The sequence below is a fragment of the Eleutherodactylus coqui genome, chromosome 4, assembly GCF_035609145.1.
Source record: "Eleutherodactylus coqui strain aEleCoq1 chromosome 4, aEleCoq1.hap1, whole genome shotgun sequence".
NCBI classification, from domain to species: domain Eukaryota; kingdom Metazoa; phylum Chordata; class Amphibia; order Anura; family Eleutherodactylidae; genus Eleutherodactylus; species Eleutherodactylus coqui.
In genome coordinates, this window is record NC_089840.1 from 189346713 (window position 1) to 189373716 (window position 27004).

Sequence of the window (27004 nt, forward strand, 5' to 3'; positions counted from 1 at the left end):
TTCTCTATATGCGCTCAATGGGGCCAGCGGCAGCAGCGCCGACCCTATTGAGAACATATAGAAGAGAAATCATTCTTCTCTGCCACAGCTGTAACAGCTGTGGCAGAGAAGAACGATGTTAGCCCATTTAATTCAATGGAGCCAGCAATATAGCCGACTCCATTGAAAGCAATGGGCTGCCGACGATCGCGGGATGAATTGTCAGGAAGGGCTTAAATATATAAGCCCTTCCCTGCAATTCATCCCGCGATCGTCGGCAGCCCATTGCTTTCAATGGAGTCGGCTGTATTGCTGGCTCCATTGAATTCAATGGGCTAACATCGTTCTTCTCTGCCACAGCTGTTACTGCTGCGGCAGAGAAGAACGATCTTTATGCTGACAGTGCGGGGAGGGGGGCCCACTCTTGCCGCTATTGTGGCTTAATAGTGGGACCTGTGAACTTGAGATGCAGCCCAACATGTAGCCCCTCGCCTGCCCTATCCGTTGCTGTGTCGTTCCCATCACTTTCTTGAATTGCCCCGATTTTCACAAATGAAAACCTTAGCGAGCATCGGCGATATACAAAAATGCTCGGGTCGCCCATTGACTTCAATGGGGTTCGTTACTCGAAACGAACCCTCGAGCATCGCGGAAATTTCGTCCCGAGTAACGAGCACCCGAGCATTTTGGTGCTCGCTCATCTCTAGTCGCTGCCAATCCGCAAGCACTGACGCTGTTGGTTGCCTCCCAGTGGGATGGGGAAAGAGGCCATCCGGCATCAGGGCCCAACTATGGTGGCTTGGCTGTCTCTTCTGTGTCCCTGAAATACCTGTCAGTGGGTGCAGTGGGTGGTGGCCAACTCTGCTGATCTTCCCACATGTGCAGAGAAACGAGTCCAGGGACTACAGATCCAAAAGCAGCTTAAGTGCACAGAGCAACAACCGCTGATATTGCAAAGATGGCTGATCTATAAAGAGAGTGGTAACATGGCTAAAATCAAAACCGGTCTTTGTCCAGTGAGTGATAGGAGAGGTGTGCAAGACATGCTGCATGTGAGTATTGTTACCTGATTCCCAGGTAATATGCCATTGGCTGTACAGGCTGGTATGGGTTTGCGAGGTAGTTGGGGTTAGGATCCAGTTGCCCCTCTAGTGTCAACAGCATCTGGCAGAAATTATGCCAATGTTACCACTGGAGGGATGGAGCATCCTCCTTGTCTTCAGGCTTTGGTTATGGCATTTTACAATAGCCCCACCTGGAGGCTTTAAGGAGAGGGGAGAGCTCAATGAATGTAGGGAGTAGAGTTGTGGACCTGTCCCTCTGGGCAAACATGGACTTGGTGCTTTCTGAGACCATATGGTCCCTGTCAACAATTGAGCAGGACGTTGGCCATAAGAACGTAACCCATCTTCGGGGGAGAGACGATGATGTATGCCCATCAAGGTGGTGGAGCTTCTGCTGAAGATGGGTTTCAGGGTGGAGGACATCTATGTCATGATCTGTCTCTACAGCAGCTCTAAGTTCGACATTAGTTTTGTTTGCCCAGAGGGCCTGGAGTTCTTTTGAGGGAATTATGAGCTGGTGAAGGACAAGAATGACTAGTGATGTTTTGATGCACAAGTGATAACCTGACAGGCTGGAGTCAAGAGAGTGACGTCATGATTTGGCTCAGTCATGGCATCTGGTCTGAATGTTTATGGTCAAACTAAAACATTTAGGGAACATGGTAGCCCATATACCACCTATGGCCTTTCTTTGTAGGGATCATTTCTTGGCCTTCTACCAGGAATAGGCAAAAATCTGTTACAAGTGCGGCGACCCCACACATTTAAATTCTGCATGCAAAGTCATCAAGTGCGCTGTGTGGGGAGGTAGGTCATCTTGCAGCATCTTGTGTGGAGAACAGATATCACTTGTGTAGTGACCTCAGTCATCCATTCAGCCGCTGTCCACACTCCTTCACCAATGTGGTCATGGCCCCAGCAGAGGAGAGCCATCAGGTTGTCTCTGTGGGGAAAGGGACCAGCAGAGGCAGTGGACCTCGGGAGCAGAGGAAGAAAAAAATGCTGAGGCGCATAGAGAAGTGCACAGGGAAAAGAACAGCACAAGTATTACATTGTAATATAAGTAGTACCTCCTGTTTTTCTGGCTGTGTGTCTGTTGTACAAACTTTTACTGCAAGTTCTCTCAACTCTTCGCGCCATGCTTCACTCATGGAACCTGTGTTACAGGAGAGTACTGGAGTTACAACTTAGTTTCCTACTTTCTCGTTGAATACTCATGAGCATCAGGTAGATTGAAACATTTTTTTCTCTCTGTATAAACCTTTTTACAATGTTTAAACATGCCCCAAGTTGCAGTATACCAAAAAGAGAGCCATATTCTCCTTCCTCGCTGCTCGAGCTCCACCAGTGTGGAGAAACCCAGTGGTATATTCACTTCCAGCTGAAGAGTGATGACATCCTGACAGCAGGAAAAGTGATTGCTGCAGCTGATAACTTGCAGAAGTGAGCCATGATTGGCTGCAGGTGATCACATGCCATTGGTGTCTGTGACATCATAGCTAGCTTGCTGAAAGAGAAATTGGTGGCCAGTGGGGCCAGACACCAGCGGAACGGGAGTGGTGAGTGGTGGGAAAGCGTGGTAGATGAATATGGCTTCTTTTATGTTGTTCCACCATTTTTGGACTGTTCGAAAAAAATGTCCTCCCTGGATAACTGCTTTAAGAATTTACTTTTGTTATAGAATAATATACTAGACTGAATACAAGAAATTACAATGCATAAACAATAGACAGAATTTAAGGTGTTCTCTGTCAGACTCTTCTAGTTACCTACGTATTCTCTCCTCTTCTTGAAGGTATTCTGTCATCAGGTTCATAATGCTCGAATTAGGTCAACATAAACCTGAGACAGATGACTATGTAGTGACCCAGAGTTAAGGTTCCTCCATCACCTGTAAGCCTGTTTGTCTTTATGTGAGTGACGTCAACCTTGTGTAAGGCTGTGTGTCAACTTATCCTGCTGGTGTGATGTGATTGGTAGTTTGGGGGTTGGGGGAGGGGTTTTTGGTGAGGTGATGAGAGAGAAGAGAGTAGTTGGTGGTCAGTGAAGGAGGTGCATGCGGGAGAGACGCGCTGCTGCTCCTGCCAGGGCTGAGCCACGTTCATGTCTCTTCTGCTAGGAGGCTTGTCTCCTTTGGGGGCTGGAGCGCAGGAGATGCTTTCTAGGAGATGGTGTGGGAGTGTAAATGCCACACGCTTCCCTGGTGAACCACATCTAGAGAGAAAGCGCCAAAAACCCTCTACAGCTAGCATCAGATGTAAGAGCATTTGAAAGGCCGTGTAACACAAGAGTGGCTGTCCCAGGAGAGTGTCCATCAGATAACAACGACTGAGGATATGTGTGCCTTGGGGAAAAGAACTTTATTTTTTTCAAGTGTCAGGAAACGTGAAGCTCAAATCTGTTCAGAAGCATTTATTTCCATGTTGAAAAGTGAAAGTATTTGTCTGTATTGGATAATCAAAGTTAAACCATAAGCAATAGGAAACCGCGTGTCCCTGATTTTGAAAACCATGTTGTTTCTGGATTTATTTATTTATCGTGAATGACTTGTTACTTGTCTAGGGACACTGGCATCACGAAGACAATCCAGAATTAATCTATGGTAATCAAGCCTGCAAAATCTTATCTCCCCTGCTAGTGGCTAAACTGGGCTACACTTCAGTCTTTTAGGAAAAGAGACGGTAGAACCACCGTGAACCACCGCCATCTAGTACCCTGCTGTCTTCCTGGCTGAAGGACTGGTACTCGGCCGCTGCAACTAGTACCCTCGTGGGTGTTTTATTCTGAAATGCTGCAGTGTTTCAGAATAAATACACTTTGAAGTTTGACTCAGAGCTGAACTCCAAGTCCTGGGGGCGGTATGTGCCAGCCTCTCCCCAGCTGTTGCTTGCACAGTGACAGCTCTCTCCCATTATGTATAGGAAGACCGATGTCAGTCTTCATGCTTGAGCCGGAAGACACCAGTGAAGCCCACCCCAAAGGACCTGGAGTTCAGCTCTGAGTCAAACTTCAGAGTGTATTTATTCTAAAACGCTGCAGGTGTGAAAGCAGCCTTAGTACCAGGTCCAATGGAATATGGTGAAATGCATGAATAAAGATGTATCATGGCCCTTAAGTGTGTGCTCAAAGTTTATAAATCTCATAATATGCAGTTGTCTATGAGCCCATCTAGTCACTTGTTAGTTTGAGTTGCCAAAGGTTTTTTTTTTCTTTTAGTCTCCACACAAGGATCTCCTGCCTGTTATGATGGCTAGACAGGGCCCTTGTCATATGCTCTACAGTGGATATAAAAAGTCTACACACCGCTGTTAAAATACCAGGTTTTTGTCATGTTAAAAAAGGATGAATCATTTCAGGTATATTTCCACCTTCAATGTGTACCGTTATCTGTACAATTTCACTGAAACACAAACTGAAATTTTTTAGGGCGGAAATGATAAAAACTAAAATAATGTGGTTAAATAAAACTAGTACTCAATTGATGTACCCTTTGACTTCATGGCAAAGGGTACACAGGGGTGTTTAAAGTAGAACATATTAAATATGACAATATTTCTTTTAATATCATACCTGCTCCAAAAAATGGAACCACGTTACCATATGGATCTCCTAGCGGATAACTGGGGACACCTAGGAGATTTGTCGGGAGCTTGCTTCTTATCATAGGGTGAGGGTAGAGTGGAGAGGTGACGTTCCACTCATCATTGACAATACAGATGGGGATTCCATTAAGTCCTGTTGTGAAAAGCACACAGAAATATAGTGACAACATTCAAGTCATCCTGCTGTAAAACTATAGAGGGAAGCAGATGGTAACTATGTGCTTCAGTGCCAATAGTGCTATGGTGTGAACACCAACTGATGGGAAACAATTAGAAAACATTGGTATAACTTGAAGGGAACTTGTCAGATTATTCACACAGCTGAAACCAACAAACTGTTGCAAGCAGTATATACCGTGTTTCCCTGAAAATAAGACCTACCCTGAAAATAAGCTATACCCTGATTTACGGGGGAGGGGGAGGAGCTTGAAATATAAGCCCCCCCCCAAAAAAAAAAATAAGCCCTAGCTACACTACATGGAAAAAAAACAACAATACTCACCTAGTAGTTGCCGTTTGGGTCCCTATCGCTGGGCTGTGGCGCTTTGACAGTCCTCCATGTAGTTCTCAGCGCTGAGCGAGCATTCTCTTCCTGGTAACGGGGCTTCAATACCCCGCCTCTAGCAAGAGATACAAGAGATAGCTGTGATTGGTTCAGGAACACCGCCTCAGCCAATCAGAGCCGGCGCTCGATGAACCAATCACAGCCATTCAATAATGTAATCCAACCCCCCATTTACACGGAGCTAAAGAGCAATCGTTTGAGCGATCATCGTTGCATCTAAACATGCGGCTATCGTGCACTTTTCGTGCACTGCTAGCTAATGGTTAAATTCAGGTCAACCTAAAAATCACCCTTTGGCCTTATCAGGAGTTCTCCACAGGTAGTGTTGATAGCATTGCTTCCCGTCCTGGAGAACACAGGAACTGAAAGTACATAAGAGCCCTCAGCCTATTAACTGCATTCAGCTAAAGGCTTCATTTGGACACTAAGTAGCTGAGTAGTTACTTAATAGTTTATGTAAAATGATCGCTCAAAGCTGTCACCCAAACTGACGTTTGAGCGATCTTTGAGCAATCGCTCCGTGTAAATGGGCCCTTTAGTCGTTGGGACTGCTATCATGTGCTAATACACCGAACAATTGCACTGTGTAAAAACATACCTTTAGTTGTCAGAGTGAAAATTACAAGATCTCAGGTTTCAACTCACAGACTATAAGTAGTAGCAGAGTGGCATGGTGCAGAATTTGACTCACTGCCAAGAGGGCAATAGACTTCATCAACTCAAAATATGAAATATAGATGAAGTGCAGTTGATATGCAATTAAAATTCTTCTCTTGAGGTAGAGATGGACAAAATAATGGGGTGCAGATAGAGGGACACGGTATTAGTGTATCTTGACACCACCAGAAGTAGTGGTGCAGTCAAGATTCATGCTGCTTGACAGGGGGTTCACACCCCCTGTTTGTGATTGGCTCTCACCCGTCCTCGGCGGTGGCCGCCTCCCAGCAGCGGTGAAGACCTTGAGGGCTCTCAGCCTCTCTCCCCCATCCTGAGGCTGACAACTGAATTCAGGGCAATGAGGTGAGAGGCGGGTTCGGGTGTTGTGGCACTGCAGTGCTGACATGCAATCGCTGCCTGTCCAGGACCAGTTATCACCGGGAAAGGGGGGGCGCAGGTCTCAATAGCTCACCAGTTTTGCCCTGTGCACATCAGTGCTGTAGAGCGCCTGGGGCCACAGGGCTACCACCGCAGCTGTATGGCAGATGTCTGCGGTAGCTGTGCAGGAGCAGCCAGCAGGGGAGAGCACTGGGGGGACGCAGTTTGCCAGCAGCAACCACTACAAAGTCTATGTTACCCACCTACAACAATTCAACCCCATGCTGTATGCCTTTTCCACACAGACGTTATCGCCTTCCAAGACCTTCTGCCTTGCCATTTGTCCAGCCAATCAGCTACAGGGGGCGTCACCCCCCTGTCACTCTTGACTCCACCAGGACTTCCTGGTGGCATCAAGATACACTAATACCGAGGGACACAAAACTTTAGTAAAGCAAAATTTGATCAGCTCAGAATTACTCTTGGGAACATTAATTGAGACAACAGCCTCATAAATAACAGTAGAGACAACAAATGGGAGAAGTTTAAAAACATCTTCATTACCTCACATGAGCAGTTACTACCCTTTAAAAATAAAAGACCTACAAGTAGAAGGAAACAAATGTGGCTCGATAAGACTGTAAGGGAGGGCGGGGGGGGGGGGGGGGGGCAATAAGCAAAAAAAAGCAAGCATTTAAATTATTAAACAAGAAGGCAGTGAAGAAGCGCTAAAATCATACAGGGAGAAAAACTAAATATGTAAGAAAAAGATCAAGACTGCCAAGGAGGAGGCAGAGAGATTGATTGCCAAAGAGAGCAAAAATAACCCTAAACTATTCTTCACTTACATAAACAGTAAAAGGATTTGCACTGAAAGCACTGTCCCTTTAACAAATAATACAGGAGAAACTATAGAAGACGATGGGGGGGGGGGGGGGGAAGGCAAATCTATTAAATAGTTTTTTCTCAAGTGTAAAAAGAAATGTCACACGAGATGCAGGGGAATAAAACACACCCCCATTAAATATTGCAAGCCTAACACAGGAGGAAGTGGAGAGGCGGTTAGAAAGGAATAAAATCAATAAATCGCTGGGCCCAGATGAAATACACCCAAGGGTTCTAAGAGAACTAAGTAATGTGATAGACAGACAACTATTTCTTATATTTAGGGACACTATTAAGACTGGGGTTGTACCACTGGGTTGGTATATTGCAATTGTGGTCCCAATATACAAAAAGGGGTCTAAAAGACAGCGTGGTAACTACAGGCCAGTAATTCTCACTTCAATAATTGAAAACATTTTTGAGGGGTTTCTGAGAGACGCCATCCTAGAATACCTTAAGGAGAACAACAGCATAACTCCTCATCAGCATGGGTTCATAAGGGGTTGATTATGTCAGACCAATTTCATCAGCTTCTACAATTAAGTAAGTTTTAGGCTGCCTTTTATGTGTCTTGCGAGAGTAGGGACCGCAAGACACGAGGAGCCTTGATTGCGGCCTTGCGGCTTAAGTTCATTGGCCAATGTACGAACTGATCCCTCGTTTTTATATTCAGCTTTACCTTCTGCTTTAATGTGCAAGGTTGAGTGGTAAATGTGTTTAGCATCTGTCAGTTGCCAGTTTGTGCATTTGGTTTGTCTGCACTTGTTCCGTGTACCCCCTGTTCTGGGAGAGCCAGGGCCGAAGTTCTAGCATGGGGCTGCCTTTATTAGGGCAATCGCTCCACTTGTAGGTAGGGCCTAGTCATCTTCCCTTTAGCACAGGGACAGTTTCCCTATCCTTGTTCCCCACTCCGGTTGTGGGTCACGTTCGTGTGGGCCCCGTGCTTAGTTGCCCACACGAACATAACACTACAAATCAGCATTCCATTATTGCATTTGTGAGGGGCCCAATGAGGTCTCAGACAGCCCTGGACTCCAGGGTCACTATTGAAAAACTGCTGTGGCAAGCTATAGTTTTAATATGTTCTTTGCTTCCTAGAAAATCTGCTGTGGCAAGCTATGCATGCTCCGTAGGCTTCTCTCCTCCAACAGTCAATCTAGCTGCAGCTGACAATTTGCTGACCCTGCCTACTGGTGTTCACCTCACTTGCTGCTGGTCTGGGCCCAGCTACAATATGGGGCCACTTTGTAATTTTTTTTTCCAGAGCCACTTTGAGTTCCTAATACACCTCTGTCTACCTTTTGCTTTCTTCTGAGATAACCCAAATATTTGGCCTCCTCTAACGCAATGTGACATTTTCTTGTATTGGCTGTCAGAGCAGCAGTGCAGATGTCATTCACAACTGCCTTATGTAATCCAGTCCAAGCTAAAGATGACTATATTTCCCAAATAAGTGGAAGCATAATGTCGGTGTAGGTCTAACTCTTCTGCCCATTCACTGAAACTTTGCCGAGCCCCGGGCAGTCTGAAAAGCATATTTTTGTACTTGAACAGTCTGGCATGGAAAAGGCTGTCTTTCCTTTGCCATATTGGTTATAGAGATCTGCCAGTAACCTGCTGTCAAATCTAGTGTCGTAATATAACAAGCCGCATCAAGTCTGTCAATAAGTTTGTCCACCCTGAGCATCAGAATAGCGTCAAACTTAGATACTGCATTCAATTTCTCAAAGTCATTGCAAAACCTGATGTTACCATCTGTTTTGGAACCATTACTATTGGGCTCAACCACTCACTGTGTGATTCCTCAATCACCCCTAATTCTAACATGGTTGTTATCCCTTTGGAGATGGCTTAACGTTGGACCCCTGGAATCCTATAGGATTTCTCATTGACGTTTACACCTGGTTCGGTAATAATATGTTTAACCATCATAGTTTTTCTCTAAAAATAAGTGTTTGTTTTGGAGGACTAACTGTCTTTTGAATATGTCATAACTCCTCAGTGATTTTAACCTCCGGTACTGGCCACCAGTTGTAGCCAGAGAGAGTTCTGTAGACAAAGATGGTCTTTCCAAGGTTTGATCAGATTTACGTGGTAGACGTGTTCTGGTTTTCTTCTCCCTGGTTTATATACTTTATATGTTACATCAGTCAGTTTTTCTTCCATTTCAAACTGTCTCTGCAATTCGGCTAAAAACTGGCTTTCCACTGTTGGAATAAGTAACAACACTTGATCTCCAGGCTCATTAGTATATACTTTGGCCCCTCTATAATAATTCGTCTTTTGGCCTCGTTGATCCTGCTCTATGTGTTGTTTAACAATAGGCATAACAGCTGCAATGTAACCATGTTTTGGGGAGACATGTTCCACAACAGTTTTTAAAGGAGTAGTTTGCCCTTCCCAGATCTCCAGGGCTTTCTTCCATACAATAATTCAAAGGATGAAAACCCCCGTGGATGACTGTGGCACCTCTCTTATAGCAAACAACGGGTTTGGTAATAGGAATGTAGTGTCTTGGCTAGTCTGTGAAGACAAGTCCAGTGGTCCACTCACTGTGCTTGATGACTTCTCCCCTGGGCTGTCCTGGGTGAGTTGTGGAACACTTAGTATCGATTCTCACTCTGCGGTGAGGTTGACCAACCCCCTCTCACACACTTTTTCCACAGCCTTGGTGGGAACAGTGAGGCTGGAAATCTTCGCAGTATTTTGTTGAGAAGATGAAGAAAGCAAAACACAAAACTGGGCGCAATCTTGTGCTGACATACAATCAAAGTCCACACTAACAGTTGATTGCTCACCGTGACATGCAAGAAATCCACAGGATCCAATAAAATTATACAGTCCTCTTGTGACTCATAACACATTTCAGATACATAGTGCAGCAGTTTCTCCTCACTGTTTCTCTGCATTTTTCTTTTTGCAGGCAACTCTGTCTTGTCCCTCTTGTAACTCTTTAGAGGGCTCAGAAAATTAGAAATACTGTAGACTCTTCAGATGGAGGTATTAACTTTTTTTTCCCTCCGGTCTTGGAAATAATGGCGAAGGCCCTTTCTTCTCTCTGTCTTGGGAACAGGTACGCAGGAATCATACCGTTCAGGACACCAAGATAGCTCCGCCCTGAAAAGTCCGAGGAGTGGGCCCCAGCCTAGGAGACAGCGGGGTAGAGTTTGGGCTTTGTCACAGGGCACTACCATCTCCCACCCGCAGGGTAACAAGAGACACATCTAAGGGGCCTTCTGGGCTCTTAATACACATTAGTAATGCCCTCTCCTCAGTTAGGCCTAGGCCATAATGTGGTTCAGAGCTTACATTTAGTCTCCTCTTTTAATAATTTAGTGAACAAAATGTTTTAAAGTTATTTTTGCCCACTAAGCTCTGCTTTTATATAACCACGGTCTCTACATCATGTTCATCTTGTCTCAAACAAGGGGTACCCCACCTGTTCATCAGATAATGGAAATTAATGCAGCCTTTTTAGATGATTTATCTACTTATAAGCTGATTTGACTTCCATTTTTTTCTATTTTCCCTATTTTGCTTTATTTTATTTTATATCTTCTAATCACTGGTGTACTTGTATTTTCATAAAATTTATATGCATATTACTCCATCCCTCATGTTATATGTTTTGGAATGGTGTGTTCCCAGCAAATACTGAGGAAGAGGCTCCGAAACACATCTATTCATGCTAGTTTAATAAAACAAAGGAGTTTTGTGCCTCTTTATCACGAAAAGGTTGTGCCTACACCCATTTTTTTCCACTGCCAAATATACTCCAGATCAAAATATGCTTTTTATGCTTCTCCTGTCATGAAGGGAGTGATCAAGCTGGTCCAGTGTGTTTTTGGCCATGCATCACGTGTCGCTATGCTTTAAATGATGCAAGAAAGGCCTCGACATCCTCATCAGCCATCTTCTTCTAGGTATATTGCCTTGCGGTTTTCTGATTGGCTGCGCCATGGGTTGTGTAATGGCTAGTTCAGCCACACATCGCAGCAACTCCTGCAGGAGCTGTCAATACTTAGTAGTGGCCTGACATCTGATTCTCCACCAGGCGATTTGTCTCTTGTTGCATTGACTCCTTCACCATGTCCTTCATGTTGCTGCTTATAGTGCCCGCATTCGAAAAACCTTAATTCTGAGGGGATTAATTTGAGATTGCCCAGGATTGTGTAATGCAGGGCACACCTTCAATTCAAACAGATTGCACACTGGTCTTCAAACTCAAAGTGAAGATTATTTCTTTTAACTTGAGGCGCAGCTTTACACATATCAGTAACTTTAAACAGTAACACAAAATAAAATCTGCCTGTCTGACTCTAACTGTACATATATTAGCTCTAACCGCTGACTGGTGGACAACCTCCTCCCAGCCTAGTCTCATAAGTAAGCAAGTTTACTAGGCTGGGTTTCCACAGGATGGAAATCTCGCGGTTTGGCCGCACCAAAAAAATGCAAGATTTCCGCAGGATAAGCGTTACTTAAAAACACATGGCAGTTTGCGGCTTTCTCTTCCCATAGAGAGGAGAGAGGCCGCAATGGAAAAAAAAAAGAATTGACATGCTGCTGCTGTCAATTTTGCACTGCAGTGCCGGCTCAGTGCAACTTTGCTGCGATGGATTGGCCGCCCCCTGTGGATGAGATTTTTGCAAAATCTCGTCCACATGGCTGGCTAATCCCAAGATTAGGAGCCGTGGGCGGATTTGTCACACAGAAATTCCGCACAAAATTTCCATGGCAAATTCGTCCTGTGTGAACCCAGCCTTATAGTCCTGTAGTCACACAAGTTTTCACAGCATAACATACCCAATCAGGTGGTGAGCCTGCTTCCTGCTACTTCACAGAATGATAGGAGTCTGGCAGAAATATACCTCCTGTCCATCTATCTATCTAATATCTATCTATCTATCTATCTATCTATCTATCTATCTATCTATCTATCTATCTATCTATCTATCTATCTATCTATCTAATATCTATCTATCTACCTAATATCCATATTTCCATATACTGTCCATCTATCCATCTAATATCCATCCATCCATCTATCAAGAGAGGCAGGCAAATGAGCCACTGTAGTGATGTGTTTAAGATACTTGAGGCCATATTCCAGGGATATGGTTTGTAAAGAAGGGGTTTTCTCTACTGCGGAGCTGGCTAATTATGCTGCAACAGAGACTATGCAAAAAGGCCTATGGAACCATATGGCATAGCCTTGCACAACAGGATGTGAGATGCACCCTGAACTGCTATATGGTATGTGAAGCCTTAGGAAATAGGCCTAACTGTGGAGAGGGCATTGCTAATGTGTATTAAGAGCCCAGAAGGCCAGAATTTGCTTTTGATGCATTATACATTTGTGAAATTTGGCTGTGAAGAAGCACAATAAAGCTGTCAGGAGCTAGAATAAACAAACTTTATAGTGGAAGTAAATTTACTCTGCGTGCCAGCCATCGTATGATATATATACAACTCCAATTCAAAAAAGTTGGGACGCTGTATAAAATGTAAAGAAATGTAAAGAAAAATAAAGAATACGGTGATTTGGAAATCTCATCTAACCATATTTTATTCACAACAGAATGTAGAACACATCAGAAGGGAAAAAGGAGACATGTTTCCATTTCATTTACATTTAAAGGCCTGTATAAAGGGTTGGACATTGATTTGCAGGAATGTTGCCATCTAATAGGTGGCACTGCGGAGGCATTGTTCCAACTTCCTTTTTTGCATTTTAAAAAAAAGTAACATCTAGAAATGAATGGCAGCAACACATCTCACAGAAATTGTGACACGATTAAAATAAAGCTGGAAAAGTGGTACTAATAAAAAACAGCTGTTGGGTCAATTTTCTGCTACGTGATATAACTGTGTATAAAACAGCATGTTTAAGAGGCAGAATCTCTCAGGTCAGAGGTTGAGCAATCTGTGAAAAACTGCATCTTAAAATTGTAGAAGAAATAAAAATGCTCCTCAACATAAAATTGTAAAGACTGTGAATCTGCAGTACACAAAAAATACAGAAAATCTGGAAAAAGTGGTGAAAAGGCTGATGGTTAATATTGGATGCTCGAGATCTATGGGCCCTCAGATGGCACTGCATTAAAAACAGGCATTATTCTGTAATGCCAATCACTGCATGTTTGTGAACAGAGTTTGTATTACGAGTCACAAGTGCATGTTAAAGCTGTATCATGCAAAGGAGAAGCCATAGTTCAACACAATCCAGAAACACCAACATCTTCTCTGGGCCAAGGCTCATTTACAACGGACTGAGGCAAAATGAAAACTGTTCTGTGGTCAGATGAATCTAAATTTGAAATTCCTTTTGGAAACCATGGACACCGTGTCCTGCGGACTCAAGAGGAGAGGGTCCATCCAGCTTGTTATCAGTGTACAGTTTAAAAGCCTGCATCTCTGATGGTATGGGGTTATATTAATGCCTGTGGCATGGACCGCTTACACATCATGAAAGGCTCTATCAATGCTGAGCAGTACATAGAGGATTTAGAGCACATCTACTGCCATCCAGACAACGTCTCCTTCAGGGAAGACCTTATATAGTTCAGCAACAAAATGCTAAACCACATACTGCCTCCATCACAACAGCATGGCTTCTCAGAAGAGTCCGGGGGCTGGCCACCTGCAGTTCAGACCTTTCACCAATAGGAAACATTTGTAGCATTATGAATAGAAAAATCCAGCAAAGATGACCCAGGACTGTCGAACAGCTAGAATCTTACATCAGACAAGAATAGAACAACATTCCTCTCCCAAAACTCCAGGGTGATGATACACAATGGTAGATAGGGGGCTGTCCCAACTTTTGTGAGATGTGTTGCTGCCATCAATTTCTTAAATTAGTTAATTTTTTTAAGTGAAATGGAGAAATGTCTCCTTTTCATCTTCTGATATGTTCTATTGTGAATAGAACATTAAATTCCATCATCTAGGACAGCTTTTATCCGTTGGGAGAGGCGGTGAACCAGGTGTAGTGCACTGCACATTATCCCAGGATCAAATGACATGGAAATGGGGTGCAGGTAGAAGGGGGGGGGGGGGGTTGGCTCAGACAGAAGGAGATGGGGAAGTTCACTTCACTTATTACATGGCATTGCTTGCTAAACATGGTCAGTGAGGTGAGAAAGCTATCCAAATGCTTATTTTGTAAAAACACGTAGATTACAAAAAATGTAATGTAATTACAAAGATATTTGTAATTTTTTTAAATATACATAGTAACTTGAAAAGCAAAAATAAGTTTAACATAAAAATGTGATTTAAGCAATTGGTTATTTTCTGTTAATAAATTCACTTTAACCCTTCCCAATCTAATTTCCCTGCACCCACCCTCTCCGCAGCTCTTATTTATTTTGGGTGGGAAACTGCATTGCGGATTCTTGGAATTAGTCAATAGAAAAACATAAAATTGACTCATCATGATGATTTTATTAGCAATTCTTTTGAAAATTAAACATGAGTTATGAGTGTTTCACAACGGGAAGATTATTTGTAATAATCCTGTAAATATATATACAATATATTGATATTACATACTGTATATACTCGAGTATAAGCCTAGTTTTTCAGCACATTTTTTTGTGCTGAAAAAGACCCCCTCGGCTTATACTCGAGTCAGGGAAGGCTTAAAAAAAACAAAAAACCTCCATACTCACCTTCCAGCCGGCATCTGTGTCCCCGGCAGCAGGCTGCTGTCATCCCCCGCCGTCCTCTTTGCTCGGCTCTGTCATCCCCTGCACTCAGTGCTGTGTAAGTAAGAGCTGTGATTGGATTGAGCGTCTGCCAATCACAGTCGGTGCTCGATCATTCACAGCCAATTAAGCTTCTTTAGAATCCTTCCTGCTCGGCTTTCAAATCCCCTACCATCGGTGCTGTGTAAGTAAGCGCTGTGATTGTATCGAGCGCCAGCTGTGATTGGCTGGCACTCAATCCAATCACAGTGCTTACTTACACAGCACTAACAGAGCCAAGCAGAGAGGACGGCAGGGGATGACAGCAGGGAGAATTCAAGCAGCTTGTTGCACAGACACAGATGCCGGCTGTGAGGTGAGTATGGAGGTTTTTTTTTAACCTAGTATATACTCGAGTATAGCTCGGGTTTTACTCGAGTCAATAAGTTTTCCCAGTTTTATGTGGGGAAACTTATTGTCTCGGCTTATACTCAGGTCAGCTAATACTCGAGTATATACAGTACATTTATATAATTAGAGTCTATTCATCGGAGTAATATACAGTGTAATTTACATATGCAGAACAGCCTCTGACATCAGAGCTCTGTCCTGCAAAGTGTTAGAAACATATGTTGGACCTTGTCTGACATGGTAGCTATGCAGGGAAATCTCAATATCGGATGGGGTCCGACACTGGATTGGAACGGGTTCAAATATAATCCAAATGCCTGTTTATTCGTTTTTTAAAAATGTAATATGATGCAGCTATGCCCACCAGAACATACCTTGAATATGTGTGACACGATGAGGGTGAGGGTTATGCCTGGAAAAGAATGAGTGGTGACTGAAGTTACCAAAACGAGAGTTGCTTTTAGTTGGGGGTCTCATTGCTTCATCGCTGAAACGCAGTGGTGTATTTTGGGCAAGAGTTTCCAGTTTTCCAGCTAAATCAGTAATGTCTTGAGTTTTAAATGTACTAGAGACTGGATTCTTCAAGTGTTCCATCTTTTCTTTTGCAGTAGTGTGGTTGTGGCTATAATGCAAAACAAGAGCTGTTAATATTTCTCCATCAGTGAATATGTATCGACATCACAGTACTGTAAACCACTGCAGCAAGCAGAAACCGTCTTACAATTGGACGGTTATAGCTGTTTATGTTCCACCTGAGTGATGGAAATTTACATTTAAATCTGTATACAATGAGTTCTCCAAGAATGTATAACTATATTTCAGTCTGCGAGTGCAATCCCCGAGCTCTGTGCCCAGAAATATTTATGCATTCATCTCTTGATGTCCTACATGTTGAGAACATAACCCCACCTGTAGTAATTTAATGTCACAAACAATTGCTGACAGTCTGTAGCTGGCAGGGGACGCCATCTGAAATATATTTCCACATAAAGAGTTTGATGAGATTTGAAAATATGCTTGCTTACTTGTTAAAGTATTCCTGTCTGAGTTAAGATTTCTCCAAACGGCAATTTTTAACCTCATATGTAACTAAAAGCAAAACAGATCCCTAAATAATCAGTTCTGCTCTCAGGTATATTGTAGGTGAAGCTGCAGTGCCCAGTTTGCTCAAATACTACTTATACTACAACATATCCCCTATAGGACATCCTACCATGCCAACTGAAGTTGGAAAACTACGATTGGCCTCCACTCATCCAAAATCCCTTCTTTGGCTACTGATTCCTCCTCTGGTCTCGCCGTTCTGCCTCTTTGGGCTAATACACTTAACGAAACAAATCTGAGCAGCTTGATCTCAACGTTTCTCTTTAGTCTCTCTGCATGCTCACATGATTTCATTCCTCCTCAATCGTTCCATTCCAAATAGCCCTATGTCTTCCATGGTGCCGGTTTGGTTATCAGTGAGTCTCTTTCATTTGGCAGATGTGGTTGATGCCTCTACTCGAGAACCGTTGTTTATGTCAGTCACTCCATTTCCCCGGTGGGGAACTTTTAAAAGTATCTTCAAATAAGACCTCGCCAGATTTTGTTTAGGATTTACTACTAACACTTCTCTGATTGATAGGCTTTACCGTGCAAGGGTGTCAACGTAAGCCCTTATATCTGCAATGTACTGAGTTCTTATTTCCCCATTTGATAGCTATGTATGTGGGAATCTGCTGTTGTCGAGCATATTCTACCTGAGATTTGAAAAATAATATGGAATAGGGTTTCCTAAACTTCAATCTGTACCACCTAGGCTGAATATAAACTAATGATATGATGGTACCTTGCCCCTAAATTACTCCACAAACTTAACAATATCATTATAACTACAAGTTGGAGATGCCAGTCTGAAATTAGGTCTTTTTTTAACATTTTTGAATCAGTCAACATCCTGATGTTAGCGTTGTTTCATCAAGATGTCCCCCTCTGGATGCTTGCCTACCACATTAAACTTCCTTATAAAACCCTAGGCAAGAGATTCACTTAACTGGAGCAACCAGTGTCAGGTAGCTGCTGCCAAGGCAAATAGGATCATGGGGTGCATTAAAAGAGATCTAGGGGCACATGATGAGAACATTGTTCTTCCTCTACAACGCACTGGTCAGACCACACATGGAATATTGTGTACAATTTTGGGCACCAGTATTCAAGAAGGACATATCAGAGCTACAGCGGGTACAAAGACAGCAACTAAAGTAGTCTTTAATTACCTTAAATTTGGCTGCTGCCAGCCTTTATTCACAGCACATCACAAATCACATACAGTCTATATAGCTTTAGGGTTCACAACCCACAGGGTCCTGTCACTAACCCCTCCTCGCGTGTCTGGAGGGCGTCTTCCTCCGTCAGACAGGGTGACAGGCCCAACTGGTCCGCACCGGACCTCAGGCTTAAAGTCCCTAATGTGGCTCCCTTCACCGCCTCTCTGGCTCTCTCAGCCAGCGTCTCTCTGGCTCTGGCAGTAACTAGCTCTTTTGTAGCCACTTCCTGCTACACTCATCAGGTGTTAACCCTTACTTTTCCTTTGCAGGTGTCAGAATACCTATCTAGCACCGTCTGCTGGCCAGACACTGCCCTGCTACACTTTGTATAATATATCAGGGGGCAATACAGAGATCTCTCCCATCATCTATTATACCCAGGACTGTAACAAGGGAGTGCTCTAATAACTATGTATAACTATATCAGGGGACACTACAGAGATCTCTCCCATCATCTATTTATTCCCAGGACTGTGACTGTAACAAGGGGGCCCCTCTACATCAAGCGGAACAAAGTTTTCTATACCGACATAGAAGGGGGTTCTTTATAAACACTGTTATCTATAGCTGCAGAGCTGAGTCCATTGGCACTATAAGAACCATGACTTATTTTATAGTGCTCATATGTCGTGACTGATTCCCTTATGTATTATTGCTTGTGTTTACATTTGAACCATTCTTGTCCTCCCATCTTCTGTCTTGTTTCCAGTGTCTTATCTTCACCCCCAAATTAGGGAAAACTATTGCATTGTGCCCATATTTAGTTTATGTTTGGCTGATATGACTCTTCTTAACAAATTGTTCCTCCCTTGTAATGTTCTCTATACACCTTCTGTTGCCACATGGATATGTGGAGTCAATTATTTTTACAATATCTGTTACCATTTGAGGTGGCAGATATATATTTTCCATTCACTTTTGTGACTTCTTTTGTTACCGCTATGTTCCAAAAAATAAGCCACTCTTGCCTAGAAACTGTGTGCCTTATTGCAGCTCAATTCAGTTTATCTAAATGGGTTTAGCACAGTCCATAGACAAGAATGCCACGGAAGCAGCCATATTGTCTAATCTCACACAGCTTTGTTCAATAGTCCGAGTTGCAGGACCAGACACAGAATTTGCACAAGTGTGATGCAGACTTTTTCCCTAATCTCAGTCATAGTCTTTACTACCGGCTCTCATTAAGGAGTTGTTACACTACAACAAACACCCGATATAGATAAAATAGAATGAGTAAATTGTAGACTAGAGCTGGCATAGAGTAAAATGCCTACATTACATTTGTTCTACATTGCCTTTCTGCTGATTAATGCATAGATAAACTGGAAGGAGTAGCTGATGCTGAAAACAAGCAAGGTGTTACTTATTGACTTTTATACCATCATTTCCAGCAATTGATTATAAACCATCAATTCAAGCAGGAAATCTCTGCAGTAATATTACCCCTCTGCATTATTCATTTGCAATTTTATAGATACTTGTACATAAATCTATATAGTAATTTTTAAGGATGAACCTGGCGTCTAATAAACTCCAATCAATATCCGCTTCTTGGAATAGGACATTAGTAAGACTGTAAGTTAATATTCTAACAAAATTCAATAAACACAAGACAACATTTGAAATCATGTATAATTGAAGGCAGAAATCATTACTGGTTATATTAACGGATACAAGTGTACAAATAGACACAATCATTTAACAATTTGCCTACTTTTGCTATCTTCCAGTTGGTGCCAGGAGTCTAAAGCATTATTTTATGTACAAAGCAAGGCTGCAGCAAATACGATGGTCATTGTACTTGGCTTGCTCCAATTTGCCACATCCCGGTCTTGGAAATAATTGGCTCTGGCAAAGATTTATTCTGGCCATACACTTGTGATTTTGGTCAGGCACGTAGCTTGGGGTGCAGTGTTTATGTGTCCTGGGGCGTTCCAAGAAACCAAGCTGCCTTCAGTTGGGTAATTAGATGCGGAGCTAGCGCAGCAGAGGAAATAACTAAGGGCCCATTTAGACACAACAATTATGGCTCAAAATTCGCTCAAAAGGCATCTTTTGAGCGATAATCCTTGTGTGCATTTACACGGTAAGATGATCGCTCAAAATTCGCTCAAACCTCAGTTTGAGTGACAGTTTTGAGTGTTCACTTTGCATGAGCTCTTAAGTAGCTATTTAGCTACCTCAGAGCTTATTAGTGTGTACATGAAGGCTCCTGCTGTATACAGAAGACAGCTAGAGTGCTGTCTACTGTATACTGCTGCTGTGTTCTCGGAGCGCTCAGCTGGTATACCAGCTGAGCGCTCCAAGTGGGGTATGCAGAAGACAGCTGAAGCGATGTCTTCTGTATACTGCTGCTGTGTTCTTGGAGCGCTCAGCTGGTATACAACTGAGTGCTCCAAGTGGGGTATGCAGAAGACAGCTGAAGCGATGTCTTCTGTATACTGCTGCTGTGTTCTTGGAGCGCTCAGCTGGTATACAACTGAGTGCTCCAAGTGGGGTATGCAGAAGACAGCTGAAGCGATGTCTTCTGTATACTGCTGCTGTGTTCTTGGAGGGCTCAACTGGTATACAACTGAGTGCTGTCTTCTTCATACTTCTGCTGTGTTCTTGGAGCAGGATACCAGCTAAAACAACATTATCAGCAGTATCCGGCTGAAAACTCAGTGCGCGGTGTTGATAAGGCTCATCGCTGATTTTTGGATTGTTAAAAGTTTGCGATAAGTGAATAGTGCACGAAACGTGCACAATGGCTGTGCATTTAGACACAACGATTATCGCTCAAAAGCCATCTTTTAAGCGATGATCGTTGTGTCTAAATGGGCCTTTAGTCTTTGCCCTAAGTGAAGGAAAGCTTAACCGTGCCTATGATTTTAGTCATCTGAAAGTACAGATTTAGTAATATAGTATACAAGGCCAAAAAAAACCACATGTCCATCCAGTTCAGCCTATTAACCCCCAATGTTGACCAGAGGAAGACAAAAAAAAACCCCAATGAGGTAGAAGCCAGTTTTCTCTATTTAAGGGCTCTTTCACATGACCGTATGCGCTGTAAAATCAGACGAATGATGAATTGCCACAATCGAGTCCTGAGCTTTAGCCATGTATTTTCTGCCGTTCACCTGGGCAGCTGCTGTGTATCAGCAAAAAAATAAGCTGCAACGTGGAAATGCATCGATCAGCAGAAATCCTCGGAATGACTAGTAATGCTTAAATAGAACCAGCTCTTTTGCCAGCATTGGACGCAGCTAAACTCCCTCCCACTCCATTTTTTTCTGCTTCTCTAGAAGTCTAAGGAAGCTTTCTGTGTATCTCTGCAAAAGACAGGGCAAAACCAATCTTTTCACGTGGCTTTAAAAAATTGACGAAAAAAAACGGCTGTGTTTTATTATGTGGATGATTTTTTTATGTGCCCAAAAATCGTTCATCTGAATGAACACATTGGCATCCAATGCTTCAGATGGTCATAATTTTTGGGTGATTTTTTGACAAGGGTAAATAGCTGTGTATAAACGGTCGTGTGAATAAGGCCTAATGGAAAAAAATCCTTCCCAGCTCTAATCTGGCAAACAGAATAATCCCTGGATCACCGACCCTTTCTGTGAAATTCTATATGAATCTCGCACAAAATATGTGGCACGCTTGATTGGATGCCACATTGAGGAGGCATTGCTTCAAGGGGAAAATAAAGGTACTTTTGCACGTGGGGATTATCACCCGAAAAATCATTGGCTGTCAATGCGGCACTGAGGAGGAAACTGTTCACTTGACTGAGTCGCTTGGTTTTTAACAGAACTAAAAAAAAAGCGACTATCGCCCGTGTAAACAGGCAGTCATTTGTTTATGAATGACTGCCTGTTCGCAGTGAATCGAGGCGGGCAGCCGGTAGAGGTCACATTTTATTCATTCATTCACAGAACGGTTATCACTCCTGTGTAAAAGCACAGCAGAAATTGTGTGAGGGACGTCTATTAGGAGCTTATGTGCCTGACAGTCATCCCATATATAGATACCTTTACTCTGCAAGACAGGCTTGAACTGGCCACAGGTGAACAGGTGGATCCCCCTTTGAGTCCTGAGCTAGGACTAGGCCCCCCAGCCTCTCCACCCCACACAAGTGGCATATGGCACAGTGCACTCACTGTAGCATATACAGATTGGCAGCTTATCAGCCAGTCTATATAATAAAGTGACTAGTTTATCTATTTAATTAGACACAAAGGTTGGTTGAAATAAGATCTAGGCGTATCGGAAGATCGGTCACTATCCTCCCATCATAGGCCCAGCCTTCCTTAATTGTACAGTGAGCCCCAAGAATGTATTTTACTGGTGGGCAACCCAGTCCGACACAGCTGCAACATGGTATTGTACGAAGTGCCATATGGTGGCACACAGAGTTGTAGCTGCTGTGTTGTTCCTCTGCACATGGTCCAAGTGTTTGGTTGGAGATTTGCTTTAACTTAAAGGGGTTGTCCCGAGGCAGCAAGTGGGTCTATACACTTCTGCATGGCCATAATAATGCACTTTGTAATGTACATTGTGCATTAATTATGAGCCATACAGAAGTTATAAAAAGTTTTATACTTACCTGCTCCGTTGCTGGCGTCCTCGTCTCCATGGTGCCGACTAATTTTCGCCCTCCGATGGCCAAATTAGCCGCGCTTGCGCAGTCCGGGTCTTCTTCTTTTCTGAATGGGGCTCCGTGTAGCTCCGCCCCGTCACGTGCCGATTCCAGACAATCAGGAGGCTGGAATCGGCAATGGACCGCACAGAAGCCCTGCGGTCCATGGAGACAGAGGATCCCGGCGGCCATCTTCAGCAGGTGAGTATGAAGACGCCGGACCGCCGGGATTCAGGTAAGCGCTGTGCGGGTTGTTTTTTTAACCCCTGCAGCGGGGTTGTCTCGCGCCGAACGGGGGGGGGGGTTTAAAAAAAAAAAAAACCCGTTTCGGCGCGGGACAACCCCTTTAAGATTAAACAGTAACTTCTCGCTTCGCAAAGTGACATAATTAGAAGCTCCATAAATTATGTTGGTACCTACTGTGTTTGAGGCTGAGGATCATTTGTCTCACTTGGCATTTTATTGTCCTACGGTATATAGAAAAGAACATCATTACATTGTTCTAATGCCATCAGTTGTTGGGTATATAGGAAATGCACAAACACAATAATTATAACATGAGAAAAGTGTTAAAGGAACACTCCAGGGAGACTGATCCACGGTGCTACACCTAGTTCAGGACTGAGTAGAGTCATGGGATGCCAAAGATAGAAATGTATCGCCTACTTCAGGACCTGCATTAAGCAGAACACAATAAGGTCAGTATTACACGAGCATATGCGTATTTTCAAGAGAATGAGTGCAGCTTATTTGCGGAATAAACAATGTTTTTTGCATGTGCATCAGCGTACTTTACTGTACTTGTTCCATGCAGAAGGGCATGTGAACTTGCGCACAGCAAAAAAAATGCACCATTTGAAATGGCTAATTAGTCTATTGAGTTATAGATGTGTTCTTTTTCCTGTGCAATTACGTAGTGTTTCACATATCTTTTAGGGTATTTCTCGCACATTTACACATCCCCATTGACTTCTGTGGGGACTTTTGCTACACAAATGCTCAAGAAACTACAGTATGCTGTGTTTTGTTTTTTTGCGTGACCGAAATGCGCAGGAAAAATACGTGTATGTGAATGAACCCATTGAAATCAACAATCATTACTTTGTTTTAAAGCAAATGAACAATTCTTGTTCGTATGATGCAAAGAGTTTTCCGAGCAGACATCTGAATGATAGTTGCTTCATGTAAAGGAAGTACCTAAGGATGCCGTGTGATATGGCAAAGAGACACACATTGCTCTTAGAAATATGAAGGGCAACAAGCAAGTGTTTCAACTTATAACCTCATTGTCAAAACCCATCCGTTCCCTAGAAGAAGTCAGAACGGAACTTTTTCTGTGTGATTTTTTTAACGTTGATATAAGTAAAAAGATTATCTAGATCATCCCAGATGGCCCCACATACGTTCTATTGGAAATTAATCTGGTGACCGGGCAGACCACAGAAGTGTGACAATGCTGTGGGGACATTACTATGGCCCCCTTGTGTGTGCGGCCGAGCATTATCCTGCTGCCTCTTGGAAGCCGCCATGAGAGGAACACATGGGGCTGCAGGATGTCCTAAACATATTGCTTAGCTCTGCTGTTAGCTAGAGTGAGGACAGTGGAGCAAAAGGTTCTGCTCTCCTCTTAGGTTGTTACTAGGGTCTACCTTCTTTAGGTGATGTAGGAAACAAATCCTTCAAGAAATGGGTGGCCTGGGCAATTTTCAAGTTTGCCAAACCATAAATCCAGCCCTACAAGACAAAAGAAATCCATGAAAAATGTTTCATCAGAATTCCATATGCTTTTAGAAGAAGAGTGACTCGAGCCACACCATGTGGGTCAGTTGTACCAGACATCAGTCGATTTGCAGTATGGAGCCTCAGTGGTTAGCACAGTTGCCTTGCTGTGCTGGGGCCCTATGAAATTAGCCCTAATGTGTTTGTGTATGCCTGATATGGAGAAATCAGCTTGTGAGCCACACTGGGGACTGATGTGAGTGCCGACAATCTCCGCACCGTGCTTCAGAATTATGTTGGCACCATATGAGTGAAATGGATGGGTAAATAAACCCTGACTAAAGTGTAACAAATGGATGCCAATGTAGCCAAATTTCTTAGCGTTCATAAGCCAAATGTTACACACAAACTATACTCCAAATATACATTGAAAAGTTTGGCAACTTCTATGTGGTTTTATAGAGGTGTGTGTTTACACACATTCAGAGAACCGGTCCCAGAAACCAGTTCAGAACAAGTAGAAAACTTTCCTCATTTGTCAGTGTCATGTGTAGCGGTTGGTGGTGCACAGCAGCTGACCAATGGAGACGGAGGACAGATTTTATTATAAGAATAAACTTCTACTGCACTGACTGCGATATATGATTGCTGCTCCACAGGAGGCTCGCTACTTGAATAATGTAAATTCTGCATACATTTCAATCAGCATTCCACGTTAACAAACTGTCTGCACACTTTGAATGGCAAGGCACTTCCATCTTTCTGGTTACTGTCCTTCAAACTAGCACTGCATACTTCATTTCCGGAGGTTCGCAGCGCACTCTAACATTGTGGCCTCATTGCGCCTTTGGTATCGTCTGCACAATCTACAGACCATCATCTATACATACTTTCATGCACCGTGAGTGTGTAAGATAGATTAAATACAGTCACACTAAACACGGTACATTACTTCCGTATTATACATTCTTTGATGCCAGATGTTTCTTCTGAAAGCCTGCTCTCCAACCCCCTAAAGGCCATCTCGTTGATAGATGAACGACTGCCTGCTTAATCTTTATGCATACATGCATTTACACTGAACGATTATCGGAACGTGTAAAAGGGTCCTTATCTTTAGGATATTCTGTGTTTGATCAGTGTGAGGTCTGACTGTTGGGATTGCTACTAAAGGCCCTTTTACACTGAACGATGATTGTTCAGATTCTGGCTGGATCGTTGAAATCTGAGCAGTAATCATTCAGTGTAATTGCCGGCAGCGACTGAACGATGAATGATAATCGTTGGTGGTTCAGTTTCTGCAGGCGTAAAAATCACACAACGATTGGCCTGTGTAAACAGGCAGTTGTTCATCTATGAATGACTGCCTGTTTACTGTAAATGGATGTGGGTGGCCTGAACAATCTCTAACCCCCTCCTTTCACTGAGCGTTCCTTAAGGTACATTTAGACTGAAAGATGATCACTCAAAAATCAAAATGGCAGTTTCAGTGACAGTTTTGAGCGATCATCTTCACATAACTCTTAAGTAGCTTATTAGCTGCTTAAAGAGTTAAATGCAGGCAGAGCTTATCCATGTTATTAGCTCTGCCTGGTATGGCAGTTTGTCCTGTTCACTGTTTTTGGAATTACCATAGCCTATGTTGTGCTAATTAGTGGAGTTCCAGAGGTCTGATCCCAATCAATCAAGCATTGGTGGTCCATCCTAAGGATAGGCTGTCAATGTTTAATGTCCTGGAGAATCCCTTTTTACTTTACCCTAAGAATAAAGCTTATACACAGTGGTTAGGGCCATTTTAATACCCTAGTGGGCCCAGTGCATGCCTGTCATGAGTGGACACTAGCCCCTGCATGCTGCCCCCATGCCCCTCCATCTTCATACTTTTTGGTGCTTAAACAAATTACACCACCTAACCCAGCAGGCTGCACTCTCTATTACGGTTCTCCATGGTCTCTGCTCAATTTTTGTTCAAGCATGTCATTTGCCCATCTAAATACGCAACCGCTGCAGTCAATCACTGGCCCCAACGGTGTTGAGAGTGGTGGTTGACCACAGCGGTGCCATTCTTATCCTCCAACATGACCACTAGACCCAGAAGTGAATGGAGACCACAGGACCAGAACGCTTGAAGCACCAAGAGGTAAACATATCTTGGTTTATTATTTTTTAAGCACCACAATAATTTTCAACTGTATCCGTGTCCAGAGGACATGTATAAAGTTGAAATTAGTGCCGCTACCAGGAGGTTCAGTGCAGACGCACTACTCTGACCGTGGACACCATAAAGTAGACATAAACAATAACTTTATTGCAGACCTTTTTCTATGTAAAGTGCCAAGAACTTGTGGGAATATTTCATTTACCTGTTATGTGTTGCTATGCAGATGGCCTACAACGTGAGTAAATGGGGCCTGCTGTAAACTTACTCCTGTGAAACACAAAACAATACCCTTTAAATTAGTATTTTAAGACTGACGTGGTTACCATAGAACCATGCGTGGACAGTGCAACACGAAGCGACAGTTCAGAGGATAACAAAGCTCACAGGACCCTAAACATTCATGACTTACAATGAAAGGCATTTGTTCTCCCTTCCTTACACAATATCCCATTGGCATTTATTTGTCAGTATGATTGATGGTACGTCTCACTTTACAATATACTGTAAATTACCAAAAAGAGACAACATGTCCTACTGCTCGAAGTTAATATATTTATGGTAAATTATGTAGACATTTAATAATTAATATCCCTTCTCCTGAGTTACATAATGTATTATTTAACAGCTTTTTTTTCTTACTAAAGATTTAAGATAGTTTACACATTATAAAAACTAGTTGAGGGTCGGGAAGGGCATTGTTTCTCCTCAGGGAGAGCACCTAGAAAGTGTGAAGAGGCTTATAAGGCCACCCATGCTGTTCTGGGAAATATGCAAATGTGAAGATGGAACTATGACTCTACAAGTCAATGTCAGACCTTTTAACAAGCCTTGCAACAATGACTGGGAATATAAACCAAAGCCTGAGTCTTCTCCAGAAGGAAAAGATAACCATGCACAGACAGCTGTTTCTGGGTAATTCCCCTTTGTCAGTGTGTAGTAGGTTTCTGGTTCACTAGTGAGAGATCAAT

At 43.0% G+C, this 27004-nt stretch overlaps 1 protein-coding gene across 5 annotated transcripts in view; it reads right to left on the reverse strand.

Annotated features, from left to right (window-relative positions):
• The window catches only part of TBATA (thymus, brain and testes associated), a 53534-nt gene that overhangs the window by 20285 nt on the left and 6245 nt on the right, over positions 1 to 27004 (reverse strand). For 2 of the 5 annotated variants that reach the window (XM_066600472.1, XM_066600469.1), the window contains exons 2-6: positions 26239 to 26303; positions 22577 to 22623; positions 15607 to 15854; positions 4614 to 4778; positions 2114 to 2199 (exon numbers count right to left, since the gene is read on the reverse strand). In XM_066600472.1, the coding sequence (XP_066456569.1) occupies positions 2114 to 2199; positions 4614 to 4778; positions 15607 to 15854; positions 22577 to 22614 (537 nt within the window). In that variant the 5' untranslated portion in view covers positions 22615 to 22623; positions 26239 to 26303. Of the gene's footprint in view, positions 1 to 2113; positions 2200 to 4613; positions 4779 to 15606; positions 15855 to 22576; positions 22624 to 23805; positions 23891 to 26238; positions 26304 to 27004 lie in introns of all 5 variants that reach the window. The other 3 variants (XM_066600470.1, XM_066600471.1, XM_066600473.1) reach the window with 3 other exon arrangements.